This window comes from Hemiscyllium ocellatum, chromosome 36 (genome assembly GCF_020745735.1).
Source record: "Hemiscyllium ocellatum isolate sHemOce1 chromosome 36, sHemOce1.pat.X.cur, whole genome shotgun sequence".
Classification (NCBI taxonomy): domain Eukaryota; kingdom Metazoa; phylum Chordata; class Chondrichthyes; order Orectolobiformes; family Hemiscylliidae; genus Hemiscyllium; species Hemiscyllium ocellatum.
In genome coordinates, this window is record NC_083436.1 from 42,654,284 (window position 1) to 42,675,224 (window position 20,941).

Here is a 20,941-nt window from a genome sequence, read left to right on the forward strand (position 1 = left end):
TTCAGGCATGTTGTGACCCAGCTTGGGGCCACAGACTCAGATCTACAACACAGAAAAAGATCCTTCAGCCCATTATATTTACATTGACCAAAACAACCATTCTAACCCCATCTTCCAGCACTTGTCCAATAGCCTTGTGCGCCTTTGCTTCGCAACTGCACTTCTAAATAATTCGTAAACTGTAGGAGGGTTTCTGCCTTTATCATCCTTACGGCTTGTGAGTTCCAGATTCCCACCACATCACAAAGTAGATGTCCAGCCAACTGAGCTAACCACACAAGAAAGTGAAAGAAAATTTGTCTTTTCAAACCATTTTCAGCAGATAAGATATTAAATGTTTTGATATCTTAAAAATATTGATCACATATTCACATTAAAGATATTGAAGGCTGAGACAGACATACTTTTAATTTGTATAGGAACCATAGGTTACAGGGAGAATGCAAGAAAGTGGAGTTGAGGATGAAGAGATCAGCCATGATCTCATTGGATGGATAAGCAGATTCAATGGACTGAATGGTCTACAAGAGAGGAGGTTCACATTAGCATGTCCAGCAACTGAAACGCACAAAGCAAAAACATATTTAACCTAAAATTTCAAAGTCCTGCAGAGTTTAGAATGACCTTCCCACTGATCAAATACATTTCACAACAGAATGGTGAAAGGCCTCTAGGTCTCAATGCCTATTTCCATGCCAACATATTGACATTACAAATTTAAGATTAACACGCTCATTGATATCACTCAGCTCTCCTGATCCATCCACTGTCTGAGTTGCCGTAACGTCTGATGCTGAACAGCTACAGATTATAGCTTCAAATTACTGACGGATGTATCAAATTTACTAGGAAGACTAGGAAATAATTTAAAAGGGAAATACAAGCCAAGGATGGTAGGGAACATATATTTTGAGAACATAATTTCATGATCATCTGGAAAATGTGTGAGGCTTGGTGGTTCAGCAATTAGCACTGCTGCCTCACAGCACCAGGGACCCGGGTTCGATTCCAGCCTCAGACAACTGTCCGTGTGGAGCTTGAATATTCTCCCAGTGTCTGCATGGGTTTCCTCCAGGTCCCTTCCAAAATCCAAAGAAGTGCAGGTTAGGTGTTCATCTGTGCGTACATCAGGTGCATTCGCCAGGGGTAAATGTAATATAACAGGTTAAGGGAATGGGTCTGGGTGGTTGCTCTTCGGGGGGTCGGTATGGGCTTGTTAGGCTGAAGGACCTGTTTTCACACTGTAGGAATTCTATGATCTAAATTATACCTGGGAGAGGCCACAGAATGTTGCATCTGAAAGGAGTCAAGGAACTTCGGCCAGAAGCAGTTCAAAGGGAATAATGCAATGCAAAGCGAAACTGCAAACGCCTGTGGTTCACAGATAGTGGAGTTGTGTGTGTGATGCTGGAAAGACACAGCAGGTCAGGCAGTGTTCGAAGAGCTGGAGAATCTATATTTCAGGCATAAGCATATCCTTACATTTTCCCATTTCAGAAATACACAGTATAAAAATATCAAGGGTTCTGAATGCTGACAGTTCAGTGGGCCAGTCTGGTACACTTGGTTTACCACACTAGCGTGTACTGAGAATAGCATCCACCAGGTACCCCTGCATTTGCAATAAAGAAAAAGTAAGTCACAAATCAGCAAAACCATAATTGAAAAGGAAACAGGACAACTCCTGGCAAATCTAAAGAACAAGGAACATTTGCAACTACTGGTCAATTATCAAAGCCAGTGTAAGCAGCACCCTACTGAGTTAGTGCTGAAGCATTTCATTGCCTACTCCCCAAAGACAGGTTAAAGAAAGATTAATACAGCTAACTTATCTGTTTCCTTGTTTTGACATTTCCATGGGGGAATGGAGGTACATTTTTTTGGATAAGCCTGGTTAAAAAGGGTCCCCACCTGTCCTTACAACTGGACATCAAAATAGTCAGTGAGGATCAGGGGAATTATCCCCGGTGACTTGGCCAATATTCCAATCCACAATCAACATTACTAAAAGCAGATTATCTGTCCATTATCGCATTGATGTTTGCTGCTGTGTGCAAATTAGTTTTTGTTCTCCTTACAATACTAAACTTCCAAAATACTTCATTGCCTGTAAATTCAGTCACTTTGAGATACCCTGGTGCTTTGAAAGGCACTACAGAAATGCATATTTTCCTTTCTTTCTACGAGGAGAACAGTGCATAATTTGCATCACTTGAGTAGCAAACCAGAAGTCCAGGTTAATTTTCCAGGCTCAAATCCCACTATTGCAGCATTTAAATTCAACTAATATTCAGAAAGTGAAAGCCAGTTTTGGTAATAGTGACCATAAAGCTTTATCAATTGTTATAAATACTCATCTGATTCACTATAATATCCTTTTGAAAAGGAAATCTGCTACCCCAACCTGGTCTGGCCTACATGCGACTCCAGACTCTCAGCAATGTCATGGATTTAACTGGCCTCTGGGCAATTAGGGATAGGCAATAAATGTTGGTCTGGCCCACACAAAAGAACACTTTTTTTTCTTATCATGGAATCAATTATTGTTCCAGCAGCTTTATCCACAGGGAGTGTTGCGTGTGATTCTGTACTCAAGTTTTTGAAATAAAAAATGAAGTAATGTCGCCAAAGTCCTGCTAGACCAGGAGCTACTCTCTCACGACAGAGAGACAACTGGTGTCAAGTTTAACCTGAAGGGCACATGCCTCCCGCAAGGGGAGAGAGATTGAGGATCAAAGTCTTCATGGTAACCTTGACTTTGGAAACAAACTCCGAGCATGGAGCATCAGGAAGAAAAATCAGGGGTTTGTTCGTATACAGAGCAGAACTTTTGCAGCCAGCACTTAAGTACAAAGTACAACAGCTTATGCTCGTAACTTTGATTCTCCTGATCCTCCTTTTCCAGCATCTCACAATTTTCGACTCTCGGTATGTAAAACCTTACTGCGTGAGAGATCGCTAACTCGGATTGTCTCCTTATTGGCATCCAGTATCACCCCGTACTGACCAACACAGCCACAAAAATTGATACCAACTAAATGGAAAGGATTGTATTTGTTCCAGTTGTCAAGAACTCAACACACAGCACTGCAACTGACCATAAGCTTTACACTGCTCAGTTCAATAACAAATAGGAGAGCATCCAGACCTCAGCTCAAAACGTAAAACATTTTATACTGAATTTCATCTAAACATATTTACTGACAATTGCCCAATGTTACAATCCACCGTTATTGATCTTACTCAAGCCCACAGCCACTTTGCCCCATCCTGCAAGATGAAACTTCATCCCAGTTAGGGAGATCAGCTCTCTCCTTCTAAGTGTCAGGAATACCAGACCCACTGTCTTCTGACCCTGCCAAAGACTCTACTCCCAGTTCTCCCACGGGAAGCTGCAGATTGTATAATACTCAGGTATCATATTCCCAAACCCACCACAACATCCATCTAAAAGGACAAAGGCAGCAGAGACACAGGAACACCACCATCTCTAAGCCACTCACCATCCAGACTTGGAAATATATCACCATTCCTTCAGTGTCACGGAGTCAAAATCCCTTCCAAACTCTAACCTGCTTGGATTTAATTGATGGGTGGTACTATTACTACTATAATTACAACAACAATGTCTTTAAGTAGCACCTTTATTATAGCAAAGCTCTTCAAAGAGCTTCACCCGTGCAATTATAAATCAACTTGTGACACCGATCCATATTGGGAGATATTACAACCAGTGACCCAAAACTTCCTCAAAGCAGTGTGGTGGGTGGCACGGTGGTTAGCACTGCTGCCTCACAGCGCTAGAGACCCGGGTTCAATTCCGACTTAGGCGACTGACTGTGTGGAGTTTGCACATTCTCCCTGTGTCCACGTGAGTTTCCTCCGGGTGCTCCGGTTTCCTCCCACAGTCCAAAGATGTGCGGGACAGGTGAATTGGCCATGCTAAATTGCCCGTAATGTTAGGTAAATGTAGGGGAATGGGTGGGTTGCACTTTGGCGGGTCGGTGTGGACTTGTTGGGCCGAAGGGCCTGTTTCCACACTGTAAGTAATCTAATCTAATCAGTAGGTTTGAGGAGAGAAAGGTAGAAAATTGAAGGTAATTACAAAATGGATGCACCCATTGAACGCAGCTCACAACCACTTTCTCGTTGGCCCAGCCAGCACAGCGCACATCACCTTAACAACTATTTATTTTTAAATGGACCTCTGGATGAGCTGCTATCAATGTATCTGCAGCTTTCCCTGAACAACCTATCGACAGCTCTCCAACACCACCTCACTCTGACCCATCTCAACTCTGATGAAAAGTCACTGGGCAATTTTGACGGTATTAGGCAAGAACTTTCAAAAGGTGATTGGAGGCAGATTTTCGCAGGTAAAGGGACGGCTGGAAAATGGGAAGCCTTCAGAAACGAGATAACTGGAGAAATCTGAGTTCTCATTTCCCCTCCTATGAACTCAGATTTCTCCAGTTTCCTCATTTCCCCTCCCCCCACCTTGTCTCAGTCAGTTCCCTCAACTCAGCACCGCCCTCCTAACTTGCAATCTTCTTCCTGACCTCTCCACCCCCACCCCACTCCAGCCTATCACCCTCACCTTGACCTTCTTCCACCTATCACATCTCCATCGCCCCTCCCCCAAGTCCCTCCTCCCTACCTTTTATCTTAGCCTGCTTGGCACACTCTTCTCATTCCTGATGAAGGGCTTATGCCCGAAACGTCGAATTTCCTGTTCCTTGGATGCTGCCTAACCTGCTGCGCTTTAACCAGCAACACATTTTCAGCTCTGATCTCCAGCATCTGCAGACCTCATTTTTTACCCCTCAAAGATCAGCAAGGCGGCCTTTGTGCAGAGCCGCAGGAGATGGGGGAGATACTAAACGAGTATTTGGCATCAGTATTTACTGTGGAAAAGGACATGGAAAATATAGAAAGTAGCAAAATAGATGATGAACCTTGCAAAATGTCCATAGTACAGAGGAGGAAGTGTGGATGTCTTGAAATGCATAAAGGTGGATAAATCGCTAGGACCTGATCAGGTGTACCCTAGAATTCTGTGGGAAGCTCGCGAAGTGATAGCTGGGGCTGTTGCCAGAAGACTGGAGGTTGGCGAATGTGGTGCCACTGTTTAGGAAGGGGAGTAAGGACAAGCCAGGGAACTATAGACCAGCGAGCCCGATGTCGGTGGTGGGCAAGTTGTTGGAGGGAATTCTGAGGGACAGGATGTACATGTATTTGGAAAGTCAAGGACTGTTTAGGAATAGTCAACATGGCTTTGTGCGTGGGAAATCATGTGTCACAAACTTGATTGAGTTTCTGAAGAAGTAACAAAGAGGATTGATGAGGACAGAGCAGATGATGTGATCTATATGGACTTCACTATAAGGCATTCAACAAAGTTCCCCATTGGAGACTGGTTAGCAAGGTTAGATTTCACGGAATACAAGGAGAACGAGCCATTTGGATACAGAACTGGCTCAAAGCTGGAAGACAGAGGGTGGTAGTAGAGGGTTGTTTTTCAGACTGGAGGCTTGTGACCAGTGGAGTGTCACAGGATCGGTGCTGGGTCCTCTACTTTTCATCATTTATATAAATGATTTGGATGCGTGAATAAGAGGTACAATTAGTAAGTTTGCAGATGACACCAAAATTGGAAGTGGAGTGGACAGTAAAGAAGGTTACATCAGATTACAACAGGATCTTCATCAGATGGGTCAATGGGCTGAGAAGTGGCAGATGGACTTTAATTCAGATAAATGCGAGGTGCTGCATTTTGGGAAAGCAAATCTTAGCAGGACTTATACACTTAATGGTAAGGTCCTAGGGAGTGTTGCTGAACAAAAAGACCTTGGAGTGCAGGTTCATAGATCCTTGAAAGTAGAGTCGCAGGTAGATAGGATACCGAAGGCGGCGTTTGGTATGCTTTCTTTTATTGGTCAGATTACTGAGTACGGGAGTCCAGAACTAGAGGGCATAGGTTTAGAGTGAGAGAGGAAAGATATAAAAGGGACCTAAGGGGCAACTTTTTCACACGGAGGATGGTACATGTATGGAATGAGCTGCCAGAGGAAGTGGTGGAGGCTGGTACAATTACAACATTTAAAAGGCATTTGGATGGGTATATGAATAGGAAGGGTTTGGAGGGATATGGGCCGGGTGCTGGCAAGTGGGCCTAGATTGGGTTGGGATATCTGGTCGGCATGGATGAGTTGGACCGAAGGGTCTGTTTCCATGCTGTACATCTCTATGACTTGAATGCTAACTCTGCTGTCTTCCCACAAGGCAGCTCTGTTTCACCAGAAAATTCTGTTTCTGTTTCTGTTTCAGTTCACTCATCACCCTGGCACTCACTGATCGATAGTGCATCCCGATTTCGAATTTAACATTCTCACGCTGGCTCTTAATCCCTTTCATAGCTTCACCTTCCTCCCTCCCTCTGATCTCCTCCAGCCCCCACAACTCTCAGATTTTTGTTCTGCTCTCGTTTTGCTCTGGTGCTTGTGATATAGAAACTAGAATTTGTACTTTTTATTTATTCATTCCAAGGCAGATGAGGAGAATTTTCTGAATCACCTGAGTTTTTAGAACTCTTCCTCAAAAGGCAAATAAGGCAGAGCCTGATTTTTTGTAAGACAGAGGTAGTAGATTCTTGATAAAGTGTCTGAAAGATTCTCAGGGGATAAGCAGGAATGTGAAGTTATTAGATCAGCCATAGTCTTACTGAATGGGGAGCAGGCTTAGATTTCATAGAGTCCCTACAGTGTGGAAACAGGCCATTTGGCCCAACCAGTCCACACCAACCCTCCGAACAGTTTCCCACCCAGACCCATTTCCCCTACACTATTACTTTTACATTTCTCCTGACTAATGCACCTAGCCTGCACATCCCTAAACACTACGTGCAAATTAGCGTGGCCAATTCACCCTAACCTGCACATCTTTGCATTGTGGGAGGAAACCGGAGCACCTGGAGGAAACCCACGCAGACACGGGGAGAATGTGCAAACTCCACACAGACTGTCGCCAGAGTCTGGAATCGAATCTGGTTGAGGAGGCAAATTGCCCTCTCCTGCTTCTAATTCATATATTCTTATGTGTTCCCTACAAAACCACTTGGATTGTGTTTTGGTTTCTTGCAACATAACATCTGAAACACTTTAGCTTCCACCCCCAAACTTCTCACACCAAACACCCTCCTTAGTTGGTTTATCACCAAGAAACACTTAATTTCTCTATCAATTTTAATCAGACAAGCTTCACCAGCTGCAACTGCTTTGGGGCACTGTTATTCAAATGATCAGAAAACATGTGCTGTCCCAATTATGGGCAATAATTATTATTTGAAATTCAGAGGCATGGTAGAATGCATCCTTTTCACAAATATCTCAGATCTCTTCCAATGTGAAAGCTATTGCTGAAGTTACATTTATATAGCACCTGTCACAACATTAAGTTGTCCCACAATACTTCACAGCCAAAGAACTACCCTTGAAGTGTGGTCACTGTTGTAATCTAGGAAATGTGGAAGCCAATTTGAGCATAGCAAGATCCCATTTAGCCAATTGTGATAACGACCACATAATTTTTTTATTCACATGTTGGACATTGTTCACTGGGCCAGCATTTATTGCCCATCCCTAGTTGCCCTTCAGAAGGTGGGGGTGAGCTGCCCTCTTGACCCGCTGCAGTCCATGTGCTGGAGGTAGACCCACAATGCCCTTAGAGAGGGATTCCAGGATTCTGACCCAGCACCGAAAGAACAACGATATATTTCCAACTCAAGATGGAGTGTGGTTCGGAGCAGAACTGGAGGGGGTGACGTTCATATGTATCTGCTGCCCTTGTGGATTTGAGTGTTGTTGACTAAGGAGCCCATTTTCAGCTGGTTTTAAAGTCTGTTTTTAATTAAGTTATCTGAGGCTTAAATATTTTAGCAGGACATGGGAAAACTTTCCTGTTTTTCATCAAAACATTGCCATGAGATCTTTTACATCAGAGTAGGCAGAGCCTCAGTTTAACATCTCATCCAAGAGAAGGCACCCCTGACAGTCCAGTGCAGTACTGAGAGAGTGCTGCACTATCAGTCTGTTCAAGTGTCTGCACTAGAACTTGATCTCACAACACACTGTTTCAAAGGCATGAGTAACCCAATGAGCAGGCAGACAATTAAGGTATTGGTGGCTTTTACTCCCTTCAATTCTGGGAGCTTAGCAAACTAAACATCCAGGATGATTCATGATGACTTATCCTTGACACTGCTGGGAAATCTTGGCACTCCCCACTGAGGGTGCAATGAATGTATTGTTCACTGCCCCTTCGGGTGGTCAAGACAGTTAGATGGAATTAGGAGCCAAATTAAACATGAAGAAACAGGCTCTTGGGGATGAGTGGCTTCCTCTTCTTAAAATGGGAAGTAATGGGTTTTTATAGGCAAGTTACAAGAGGAGAAACTCAAAATTAATCCAACATAACCCCCCAAAAACATCCTTGAATTAACTCCCACATTAATGTTTCATTAATCACTATTAAATACTTGAGGAGACTTGCAATACTGATTTCACCCACTACCTTATTAGTGCAAGATTCGATTTTACAAAGCTTTATGAGTCAAACCAAAACCACAGCTCGTCTGAAGACTCCTCTTGCTGACACTAAATGTTTGTCAGACTCTCTGTTCAAACTGTATCCCATCCTGAGCTCGTGACAATGTTTGTTACAACATTGGCAGCACTGGTGAGATTGCACATAAAAATCACCTCCCCTCCCCTCCAAAACTAGACCTCAAGACCAGCAGGTTTTGGTTTGGCTGTTCAGTTTCCATAGCAACAACTGGTCTCATACGGAGAGGCACAAGCTGGTGAGAAGTTAACAAGGCTCGTGGAGATATTCAGATTACTAAAGAAAACGAAATCCATTTGCATTTATGAAGCCTGATGGAGAAAGTGAATCTGGGGCTGTGTATCTGAGAGAACAGATGCAGGCACTATTCCACCGGATGAAGGGGGTGGGGGTGGAATTAAAGATGTTGCTGGCTGTCCTCAATCTCCGTCCCCTTGCTGTCTATAAGGCCGTACAGCCTTCCCAAAGAGACCATACGGGGTGTGAGGACAAGCCAGTGCAGGAGAAGTACTGATCTCATGTTCCTACTTAGCTTTGTCTCATTGGCAAATTGACTCAACTGCCCTCTGGGCAATTAGGGATGGGCAATATACGCTGACCCGGCCTGCCACGCCCACGTCCTCTGAATGAAAGGAAGGAGTACAGCAATAGGTGTGGGTCAGAGGAGAGTGCAAAGGAGAAACGGGGATGTGTGCTGTATGACAACACAAACAAGAACATCATGGCAGCAGAGTCATTAAAAAACCTTGGTGTCCTGGGTCCATTACTTACTTGAGGGAACTTGCTCTGTGGTGTTTTTCTCCCTTTATTCCTCCATGTGAATATTGCTGTCATAGTCAGCTCCCAACTGCGCCAAAGTGTTGGCCATCTCTGAGAGTCAACCACATCACTGTGGGTCTGGAGTCACATGTAGGCCAGACCAGGTAGATACTTTTAAACTGACCTGAAATGTTGTGGTGTGTCTGATTTTGTACCCAAGATCATCCGACCCAGAGGTACAACCATTATCCCTGATACAAAAGCACCTGAAGGCCAGGTAAGCATTACAGGATGCCTTCCTGGTGTTATTCATTCACAAGCTGTGGGCACCGCAGCTGGGCTAGTATTTATTGCCCATCTCTAATTGCCCAGAGGGCAGTTAAGACTCACCCAAATTGCTTGGGTCTGGATTCACATGTAGGTCAGACTGGATAAGGATGGAAGATTCCCTTCCCGAAAGGGAATTAGTGAACCAGATAGATTTTCTGACAATCGGCAAGCGTTTCATGGTCATCATTAAACTCTTAATTCCAGATTTTTATTGAATTCAGATTCCACCATCTGTCATGGCAGGATTCAAATATGGATTCCCAGAACATGACCTGGGTGTCTAGCCCAACAGTCCAGTGATAACACCTTCAGGCCAATGTCCCCCCTTTGCTGCCAAAACATACTTGGTTCAACAGTTGTGGCAATTATTGAGATCACCATCACTGAGCCTAGTTCTATATTCAGATTCATTAACTGAATTTACATTCTACCAGTTGCATGGTGGGACATGAACCAGTGTCCTGGAGCGTTAGCCTGGGTTTTCATTTACTAGACCAGTGATATCACCACAACCTGACATTGTCCCTAAAAGCACATCTAACCAAAAGAGAGTCAGAAAAAAATCATAGTGATGAACAACACTGATGCAGACCCTTTGGTCCAACTCGTCCATGCCAACCAGATATCCTAAATTATTCTAGTCCCGTTTGCCAGCATTTGGCCTGTAATCCTCTAGAGCCTTTCTATTCATATACCCATCTAGATGCCTTTTATATGCTGTAATTGTACCAGTCTCCACTATCTCCTCTGGCAGCTCATTCCATACACACACCACATTGAAAAACTACAGTATTCTGGGTTCAGTTGGGTTGCTCTTTCAAAGGCACCAGCACAGACACAAAAGGCTGAATGGTCTCCTTCTCTGTTGTATCTGCGATTTAATATTTCTCATGAAATCCAGCATCACGGGCTATCAACGATAAGTTGCAGCAGAAACGGTTTTCGATTCATGCCTGCTCTCAAATTGCAGGGTATGTCTTCACCATCTTTGTGACTTAGGGAGGGACATGAAGAAAGTCTGTCAAGAGCCAGCAAATTTATAACAATCCCACACTATTAAAAGGACCACACTCTCTTATTCCCGAGTCACAGCACCACAGGCAGTGATGGAGGGCAGAAATAAGAGAAAGGGCAAAACAACAAAATAACTCCCTTTTATTGAAAAAACAAAGCATTTACTTAGACTCTTAACTCACTGCCATAGCAACAAGGAACACAAGGGCAGAAGATGACTGAGCTTTTCTATTGAGGATCATTCACCAACATGTATTAAGTGAAGTGAAGGTCTCTCCATTAGGAACTGAATTCTTAACTTGCCAATATTGGATATACCTTGTTTCACTACAATCATTGATTTTCCACTGAGCTCTTTGCACCATACCACCCACTCCCTGCCCTAAATCAGAAATAAACAATTTATGTTAGGAAATTCTAAATTCATTCCCTGGCTCATTCACAGTTCTGTTTCTCACCTCTGCTCAACTTTCAAACTTAAAGCAACAGGCCATTCAGCCCCTCAAGCTAATACCCTCTCCCTAACAATGGACAGGGCAAACTATACACCAAACAGACACCAACTGGGTCAAATTGCTACTCGATTTCTAAAGTCATCAAGTCTTGCACCTCAATGAATATTTTATAAGTAATTTTATAAACTATAAACTTGATGCCAGCACCTTCAGTTCAGAGCAGCATTAACTTTGAGATGATCTCACTAAGGTCTGTAAAACAATGTAATGATGAGATGGTTTGACCATTTGAAAGATTATTATGGTGAGGATGAGGGGGATTTAAATTCAATATTTTTTAAAAACTGTCATAAAATGCAACTCTGCGTAATAATGACAATGGAATCACCAGCTGGTTGTTTTATAAAAATCTAGCTCACTAATGTCCTTCAAGGAAATAACTATACTGTTTATTTTACCCAGTCTGACCTACAGGTGACTCCAGACCCATCGAAATTTGGTCTCTTCTCATCAGGGATAACCAAGTCAGCGACGGTGTGTGTCAAACCACTACAATAAAAACCACTGTGCTCGCATCTACACCAAGACCAGCTTCTTGGGGGCAATTTCATTTTAATTTGTTTGTAGGTAGAAGCTATTGCCATCTGAGCCGACACCTGCTACCCGTCCATAATCGTCCAATGAGCAGTTAGGATTCAACCACATTGCTGTGGGTCTGGAGTTACATGTAAGCCAGACTGGGTAAGGTTCACAGATTAACTTCCAAAGGACATTAGTGAACCCAGATAGGTTTTTACAACAATCTGCAGAGGGGTTACATGGTCACCATCAGACTTCCTTTTATGGCAGATAATTGAATTCAAATTTTACCATCGATCATGGCGGGACTCGAACCCCTGTCAGCAGAACGTTGCTTAAGGTTCTGCATCATTAGTCCAGTCACAGTATAGTCACACCACCACTTCCCCTCACCAGGGATGGGCAGTAAAGCCAGTGACAGTCACAATCCTGGATCAAAACCAAAAATCCTGACTTTAATAGTGGGAACAGACTAAATATTGTTCAATACCTAGATAGTGGTAACTCATTCCCAGAAAATACTGAATGTCAGTAACGTGCTGCTGACTAGCATGGCGGCTGTGGCTCTTTGCATTCAACACAGCATTGGATTGGTTTACATTCACTTATATTCACTGGTGGGACATGGGCAATGCTGGCTGGGCCAGCATTTACTCCCCATTCTTAGTTCTCCTGGAGACGGTGGCTGAGAGTTACTTTCTTAAGCCGCTTCAACGATTGCAGGACTCTCCATAGATGTCAATTTGCATTTCTGTGGCACCTGTAAAATTGGAAATCACTCCAAGGCACTTCACCGGAGTGTTACAAAAAAAAGGACACTGAGTCGCAAGTGATAGTAAAGCTGATGAGCAAAAACTTGGTGAAAGCAGTAGTTTGAGAAATTCTTTTTTAAAAAGAGAGGAGAGCTGAAAAGTCAAAGGTTTAGCAAAGGGATTCTAGACCCCAGGGGTTCACAGCAGTTGTGACCTGGTCACCAATGGTTAAAAAGGCCAGAATTGGAGAACCTCAAAAGATTCAGAAGGGGCTCAGAGCGATAGTGAGGGTCAAAGCCACGGAGGGTTTTGAAAACAACGATAAGAACTTGAAAATTGAGACTTTACTCAAGGAGAAGCCAAGGTATACCAGTGAGCGCAGACGTGATGGGGACAAGAATTGGAGTCCAAGTGTGGTGCTGGAAAAGCAGAGTGAGTCAGGCAGCATCTGAGGAGAACAGTCGACATATCGACCATAATCTCTTCATCTGGAAGAGCTTACGCTCAAATCGTCGACTCTCCTGCTCCTCAGATGCTGCCTGACCCACTGTGCTTTTCCAGCACCACACTTTTCTACCCTGATCTCCAGCATCTGCAGTCCTCACTTTCTCCTTGGACAAGAACTGGATACAGTAGGCAGTAAGAGCTGTAGGTTGGAAAATGGGAGGCTAGCCAGGAAATGATTTGTGTGGTTGTAAGGGGGAACAAAGGTACAGATGAAGATTTCAAAAGCAAATGAACTGAAGCAGGAAAGCAGTCCAACGATGTCACACAGATAGACAGGGAGCCATAGTAATCACATGGTTAGGTATCTCAGGGTCAAATTGGCCACGAGACATTACTGGAATGATTTTTCTCTCCATAGCTACTGATGGTAAGCGTAATGAGGAAGGCGTGGAGTAGGACGGAGAGGAGTGTGGATGTTTTATCATGATGGGTATTGAAGATCATGAGTGTGGGGGCAGGATTAATGGACCAGCTAGTTTTTCCTTAGCTGTCTGTACTATACATTTGCAAATAATGTCTCAGTAAATGATGAGGCGTTTTTATAGATTCCACTCCCCTTCCAAAAGAACAACAGAAATTCCAAGGAACCGACATTTGAGGAACTAAGAACAGCACTTGGACTAACAGGCAATCCCTTGGCTGATGTAATTCTGATGCTGCACAAACTCCCCCTTTCTCTAAACACTGCAGTCAATTAGAACTTTGATTGTTTGTCTCAATAGTCTTTCTGAAGAGAACACAGTTAATCCTTATGAAATAACTTGTCTGAGATGTATACTTGAAAAGGAAATATCGGCAGAGGTGGGAAAGTGGAGAGAGAGCGGAACTCACTGAACAGCTTCTCCAAAGAACTGGAAGAACACTGCAAGCCAGGCAGCATCAGGAGGAGAAGTCAACATTTTGGGGATAACCCTTCTTCAAGAATGGAGGTGGGAGTAGGGGGAGTTGCAGCCAAGGCTCGGGGGTGGGGCGGGGGGGTGGTTTGGGTAGGGAGAGGGGCAGGGGCGTGGGGTAGTGATGGGTGAACACAGATGGTGGTTATGATCTGATCAGTCGATGGGAGGAATGAATCCAGTTGGTAGCTGGAAGGAAGGGTCGACCTGTCACTACCTCATCATTCCGCCCTTCTCCCCACTCAAACCATCTCTCCCTCCCACCCCCCCTTAGCTGCAGCTTCCCCTACCCCCACCTCCATTGTTGAAGGTGGTTATTCCCAAAACATTGACATCTCCACCACCTGATGCTGCCTGGCTTCCTGTGTTCTTCCAGCCTCCTGCTTGTCTACCTTGGGTTCCAGTAGTTGCAGTATTTTTTTGTCTCTTCAAAGAGCTGGCATAAAGGGGAGTTGGTAGCATAGTGGTAATGTCTCTGGGTTAGCAATCCAGAGGTTCACACCAATGCTTTGGGGCTATGGGTTCGAATCACACCGTACCAAATGGGGAAATTAGAAATCAATAAAATCAGCAGTAAGGATTCAGCCTAATGGTGACCATCTGGTCTCTCGGAGGTATGTCGGCCTGGTCTCTCAGAGGCCCATGGCAGTGTCTCAGCTCGGTGTGCGACTGGATCCTGCCCGGGCATGTTCCCGAGCTACTAGGGGAGTTGGAGAGGTGGCAACTTCAGTCACCGTGATGGTACCAGTGTCGGTGGCATCAAGGATACAGAGCTGAGGTTACCCAGAGAGAGATAAGTGGACAACATAAAACACTGTTGAACCTTTAACACATTTGTTTATTTTCCTAGTTTATAATTTAATATTAACTGGTACCTTTTTTTTTGCCTGCTGATTCTATGAAATAACACAATGTTTTAACTTTTGTTTCTCTTACTATTTAGTACCTACATTTTGTGTACCTAGATGCCTTGGTACATAAGATGGCGCCATGTGTGGCAACATTATAGACTTTTGACTGTACTCCTGTACTTGAGTACATATGACAATAAAATCTAAATCCAACATAACCAGCAAAACCAACGTAGTGTACAAAATCCCATGCAAGGACTGCACAAAACACTACATAGGACAAACAGGAAGACAGCTAACAACCCGCATCCATGAACACCAACTAGCCACGAAACGACACGACCAGCTATCCTTAGTAGCCACACACACAGATGACAAACAACATGAATTCAACATGACAACACCACTATTATAGGGCAAGCCAAACAGAAAACAGCCAGGGAATTCCTAGAGGCATGGCACTCATCCACAAATTCTATCAACAAACACATCGACCTAGACCCAATATACCGGCCACTGCAGCAGACAGCAACTGACAACCGGAAGCGGCAGAGACACACCATGATAAATGCTGGAGGAATCAGCACAGAAGCGCTTCACAGGAGGCTCCCAAGCACTGAGGATGTTACCTAGAAAGGGGACGAAACGTTTGCAACAAAAACTCCCAGCTCGGCGAACAGAACCACAACAACCATTGTCAGTTAAAAGTCCATCTAGTTCACTGATGTCTTTTAGGGAAGGAAATCTGCCATCCTTACCTGGTCTGGCCTACATGTGTTTGGCCAACAGCAATGTGGTTGACTCTTGACTGCCCTCTGGGTAATTAGGGATGGGCAATAAATGCCAGCCTGGCCAGTGATCCCCCCAGCCTGTCCCAGGAGTGAATTTAAAAATCTATTGTGGCACAACAAACCAAAAAAGGATGATCATTCAATATTGGCATCAATAGTCCTGCCTGTGCTTATGCTTAATTCTTGAATTACGCATCCTTCTTTTAAAATTATACTTTAGTGAAGCAGACAGACAGCAACTTATGAATCTGTATCTCTGTTAATGTATGTCCTTAGAGACAATTGCCTTTGCCTTCCCAGCATGAGACAGCACAAGAGACAGAGGCACACACAGACAGAGGCACACACAGACAGAGGCACACACAGACAGAGGCACACACAGACAGAGGCACACACAGACAGAGGCACACACAGACAGAGGCACACACAGACAGAGGCACACACAGACAGAGGCACACACAGACAGAGGCACACACAGACAGAGGCACACACAGACAGAGGCACACACAGACAGAGGCAGCGAGCAAGGGTATCCTAACAGTTCATGCAGCTGGCATCCTGCTTGTCTGTAATCAGTCATATCCCAGCATTTGAATTTGCCATGCTTCATGTGCCACGCCAGTTGCCATAGTATCAGAGAGTGCTACAGGTTTTAATCTGACCTTAATGACAGCATGCTCTCCCTGTTAATATCCTCATTAATGCAAGCACACATTACACATGCAAAGTGCGTCTCCATCCTACTCACCAGTGTTCTGTACAAGGCAGTACTTGGCTGAGTTAGAAGCAACAAGTGCGGACAATTTGTCAGAGTTCAAATTCACTGCATATTTAAAAACTTCCATGCGGCAATCTAAAAGCTTCCTTTTCAAAGAGAACAAGCTAATACTTGCATCCCAGCACCTTAGTTCCCGTCTAATTATTGTTTCCACCTCCCCCCCTACTTCCTTTGCTAATCAAACACTGGATGTTGCATTCCAATAGGAGCTCACCAGTACATTGAGAGAGTATCATTCAACCCTCTCACTTACATTTTCATCTCTCTAATAGGACCATGCAACCTTGCTTTACTTTCTTTCCCACACAACAAGATATCCTGCAGCTGTAGACTGGACAGACCATTTCAACAGCACAGTGGCACACTGGTTAGCACTGCTGCCTCACAGCACCAGGGATCTGGGTTCAATTCCAGTCTTGGGTGACTGTCGGTGTGGAGTTTGCACATTCTCCCAGTGTCTATGTGAGTTTCCTCCTGGTATTCCAGTTTGCTCTCTCAGTCCAAAGATGTGCAGGTCAGGTGAACTGACAATACTAAATTGCCCATAGTGTTCAGGGATGTATAGATTAGGTACATTAGTCAAGCGTAAATATAGGGTAGGGGGAATGGGTCAAGGTAGGTTACCTTTTGGAGGGTCAGTGTGGACTTGTTAGGCCAAAGGGCCTGTTTCCACACTGTAGAGATTCTATGATCCTAGAAACGTTTGCACAGCAACTCCCCCGGCTGATGTAGTTGTACAGTAAATCTGAAACAGCCCTCCATTAATTAAGCTGCTTAAATGGAAGATTACTCAGCATCTTAAAGGACAGACAAACAATCCAAAGAGGCAGACTGAACTGTACTCGTGCCCAACCTTTGAGCTTTTGCAGAGCATCAGAGACCCAATAATCTCAGTCCCTCCAAGTCTAGGGAATTACCCTCACGCCTTATCTGATTTGCCAGCTGAGCTTATTTGAGCTGAAGCTTTACAGCAAGCAGCCTTGTTTAAACAGTGCCATCTCTTTCACAGATGAAAACTATCCTTACTTCTCATGTTGTTTCACATGAATCATCTGTCAATTAGAAAACAAACAACCTCCAGCATTTATTCCATTCATACCTTTGAATTCAGACCACCAAATTGTCAAAAGTTTTTTTTAAATAGTAACAATGGTTTGCTTTGTTTACACCATCTTTGATACAATAATGTACCCCAAGGCTTCGCAAAGGTTTATTTTGCCAATGATCTTTAAATCTGTCCCCTCTGATTAATGACACTTTGTCAATAGAGCAATTTTTCCCCATTAACTTTATCAAAATCCATCATTTTGAACATCTGTTAAATTCTCCTCTTAATTTGCTCCTCATTAAAGTAAAACTGTTCCAGCTTCTCTTATTCCTCAAATGGCTTCAATTTTGAAAATTCAGATTACCGGGTCATTTAACACATGGATGTTTGGGAGTTTATGGTTGACAGTTAGCTGTCTTGCTTCCTATTTCACAATATTGACGACATTTCAATAGTACTTCATTGGTCTTAAAGCATTTCAAAACGGTGTTACTGGAGTATCACTGTATTGTAGGGGAGAAAGTTACAATTCTGTAGGTTCCTTTACACTGTACTAATGTGACAGGACAACACAAACTATCAAGACCAGCCTACCAAATTATCATAAACTCATACCCAAAAGTACAGCACTCATTATTTCTTAAAACATAGCACATATATATATAGCTTGCATTGCTATTTTTTCTATTAAGTGGTTTTCTTACTAGTAGTTTAAAGAAAACATTAAAGAAACTACAGAACGCCTCACTGACAGAGTAACATGCAGAACTAGGAGAGTTCCCATTCCATCCTTCACTAAAATGCTGCTCCTTTAAAAGGGTGTAATTTAAACAAATGAACAAAAATTATTACATTACAATTCTTGGCAACACTGGCTAGTTTTTAAGTGTCAGCTAGTTTTGTTCATAGTTCAAACTCTCAGCTCATTTATACTGTGGGGGGGGGGGGGGGGGGGGGGGGGGAAAGAGGAATTAAAATCCAGATGTAACATTATTCCAAGTACAATCCATCAAAAGGGCTTGGATTGCCAACAATTGCTGTGTTACACTTTTTAGCTGACTTTGACAGTTTTTCAAAATGTTCCTGGGATATCTGGATTACCCAGAACATACAGCACAGATACAGAGAATGCAACTCAACCAGTACATGTCAATGCTAATGTTCCAGGCAAACCTCCTCCACTTGAATTTTTTCCTACTCTTATTTTCTTCAAGTCTTTATCTAGCTTTCCCTTAGCAGAATCTAGGTGTTTCAGCTCAACAACTCCTTATAGGAGCAAATTCCATATTCTCACTGCTGGCTGGGTAAGGAAGTTTCTACTAATTTTATTATTGGGCATATTTAGAGGGCTCTTGTTTTGGAAAGATCTTCTCTAAGCCACAGAATCCCTTCAAAGGCCTCTTTCATCAGACCACCCCTCAACATACACATACTTTCCGAAAGAAGTCAGTCCAAATCTATTCAGTATTGTCTGATGGTGAAAATCCCTCAGCTCTCAACTGAAATCACAGCACATTAAATCTTTAAGCAGTTGGTCATATTTGTTAACATCTAGATCAAGTCTTCAACATACCAAAGGCTATTTTCTGTCAAGACACATGTATCATTGCTAGGCATCAGCATTCTTTTCCCTTACCTCGGCAGTCTTTCAATGTGAAGGACTCCCACATTTGTATATTCCTCACCCTAACTGTCCCCAACCCCTCTCTTTCATTTTCTCAAGCCTTAACAGCCACAAACTAAAGTTAAAACAAACTAAAAATAAACTTGTTATAAATTTAGGAATGTATCATTTCAAATTTTGAATCCTACAATTAAGATAATTCATACATTTCAATCTCTTCCACATAGATAGACAGATGTGTTCAAATGCTTTGTTTCTGCTGCAACTTACCAAAAAATTTAACATCTGGAAAATCTTATTGAATGCATAAAAAAAGTGAGGTTCTTACTGTAATCTAACCTCTACTTGAACCCTTTCAACGATCACTTTCTAGCTTTGAAAGAGCTACTATACTACACAGTTACCTATTTTTAAATTTAAATTTTTACATAGCTCCCATTTTCCCCGGACAAGTGGCTCACACATAGACACAGAGACTTGAAGCTGCAATTCGCTGTCAGAAACCTGGATGGGACTGACATTCAGAGTGACACCATCAAAACAGGAAAACACTCATGTGAATGAGGTTGCAATTGACAGACTGACATGTAAGTTGCTGCTGCAATCATTCAGGCAAAAAGACAGTAAAGACACTGACCAGAACAAAAAAAAACAGGATTTTTTTGCCATTATAAAAGGTGTTGCGACAAGAATCATTTCACTACCAGAGGCAACGTGTGTAAATCACAACTGTCACATTTTCTCGCCTAGGGACCCACAACTCAACAAACAGCAGTTTAAAATAACGTGTGGACTGATGCAAAGAATTGTATAGTACACTTTTAAAAAATAACTTTCTTTCAAATTGAAAACAATGCAAGCACACCCAGAGTACATGATTCACACAAACTCTCAGGCCTCCCCTTAACCCACACAAAGCTTCTCTTGTGTAATCTTTTCACACAGAGATTGCTGGCTCTTTTGCCTTCCACAGTGTTTCCCAGGTTGGTTTATCCTGAATCCCCACTGTTCAAATTACCACCATCCCCTCCCTCTCCTGCACAGAACCCAGCTGTCAGTAACAACACTACTCTATCTGGGATCACTGTGTCTGTGTTTTACTCACCCAGAATATAATATTAAAGCCGAAAATAAAATACTTGATGCAACAGCTGACTTCAGGTCCTTTGTAATGTTTCCCTGACATCTTGGACTGTTCATGAAGGAAGGGTTGGCTGGAAAGGTTGAGCGGCCGGACACAGGGAAGGTAGGCAACAGCTGGAGGCCGAGGATACAATGTCTCCAGCTCCGGCTACAATGTATCGGCCGGCAGGGAGGGAGGGTGGGAGCGGCCCAGAGCCGCCGCACAGCCGCAGCTCCGCCTCAGCACAGCACCATCCCAGGCTAAACAAAGGCGGGACTTCCGGCAGAGGGGGCAGGCACTGGGAGGGAGAGCAAAGAGAGAATGGCAGATAAATATAAAGGCAGGGAGAAAGAGAGAGGCATAAAGGAAGAAAAGCGGAGCGAGAGCGAAATAAAAAGAGTAAGAGAGGAAGGCAGACTAGGAAAAAAATCAGCAAAGGAAGGAATGAGAAAGAGAGGAGAACTAACCTCTGAAAATGAGGGGAATGCGGTAGCAAGAGAATGGGAAAGTGAGTCAGAGATATACAGCATAGAAACAGATCCTTTGGTCCAACTCGTCCATGCCGACCAGATATCCCAATCCAATCCAATCCCACTTGCAATACCCGCCCCATATCCCTCCAAACCCTTCCTATCCATATACCTTTTAAATGTTATACCTGCACCAACCTCCACCACTTCCTTTGGCAGCTCATTCCATACACACACCACACTGTGTGAAAAGGTTGCCCCTAGCTCCCTTCTAAATCTTTTCCTTCTCACCCTAAACGTATACCCTGTAGTTTTGGACTCCCTTTCCCTGGAGAAAAGAGTTTGGCT

The 20,941-nt window shown here is 43.4% G+C and overlaps 1 protein-coding gene across 1 annotated transcript in view; it reads right to left on the bottom strand.

Moving 5' to 3' along the window:
* Positions 1-20,310, bottom strand: part of tspan5a (tetraspanin 5a) — a 101,998-nt gene extending 81,688 nt beyond the window's left edge. Inside the window, exon 1 of the mRNA XM_060851771.1 lies at positions 20,106-20,310. Within this exon, the coding sequence (XP_060707754.1) occupies positions 20,106-20,186 (81 nt within the window). The 5' untranslated portion in view covers positions 20,187-20,310. The remainder of the gene's footprint in view (positions 1-20,105) is intronic.
* Between the last annotated feature and the right edge of the window lie 631 nt (positions 20,311-20,941).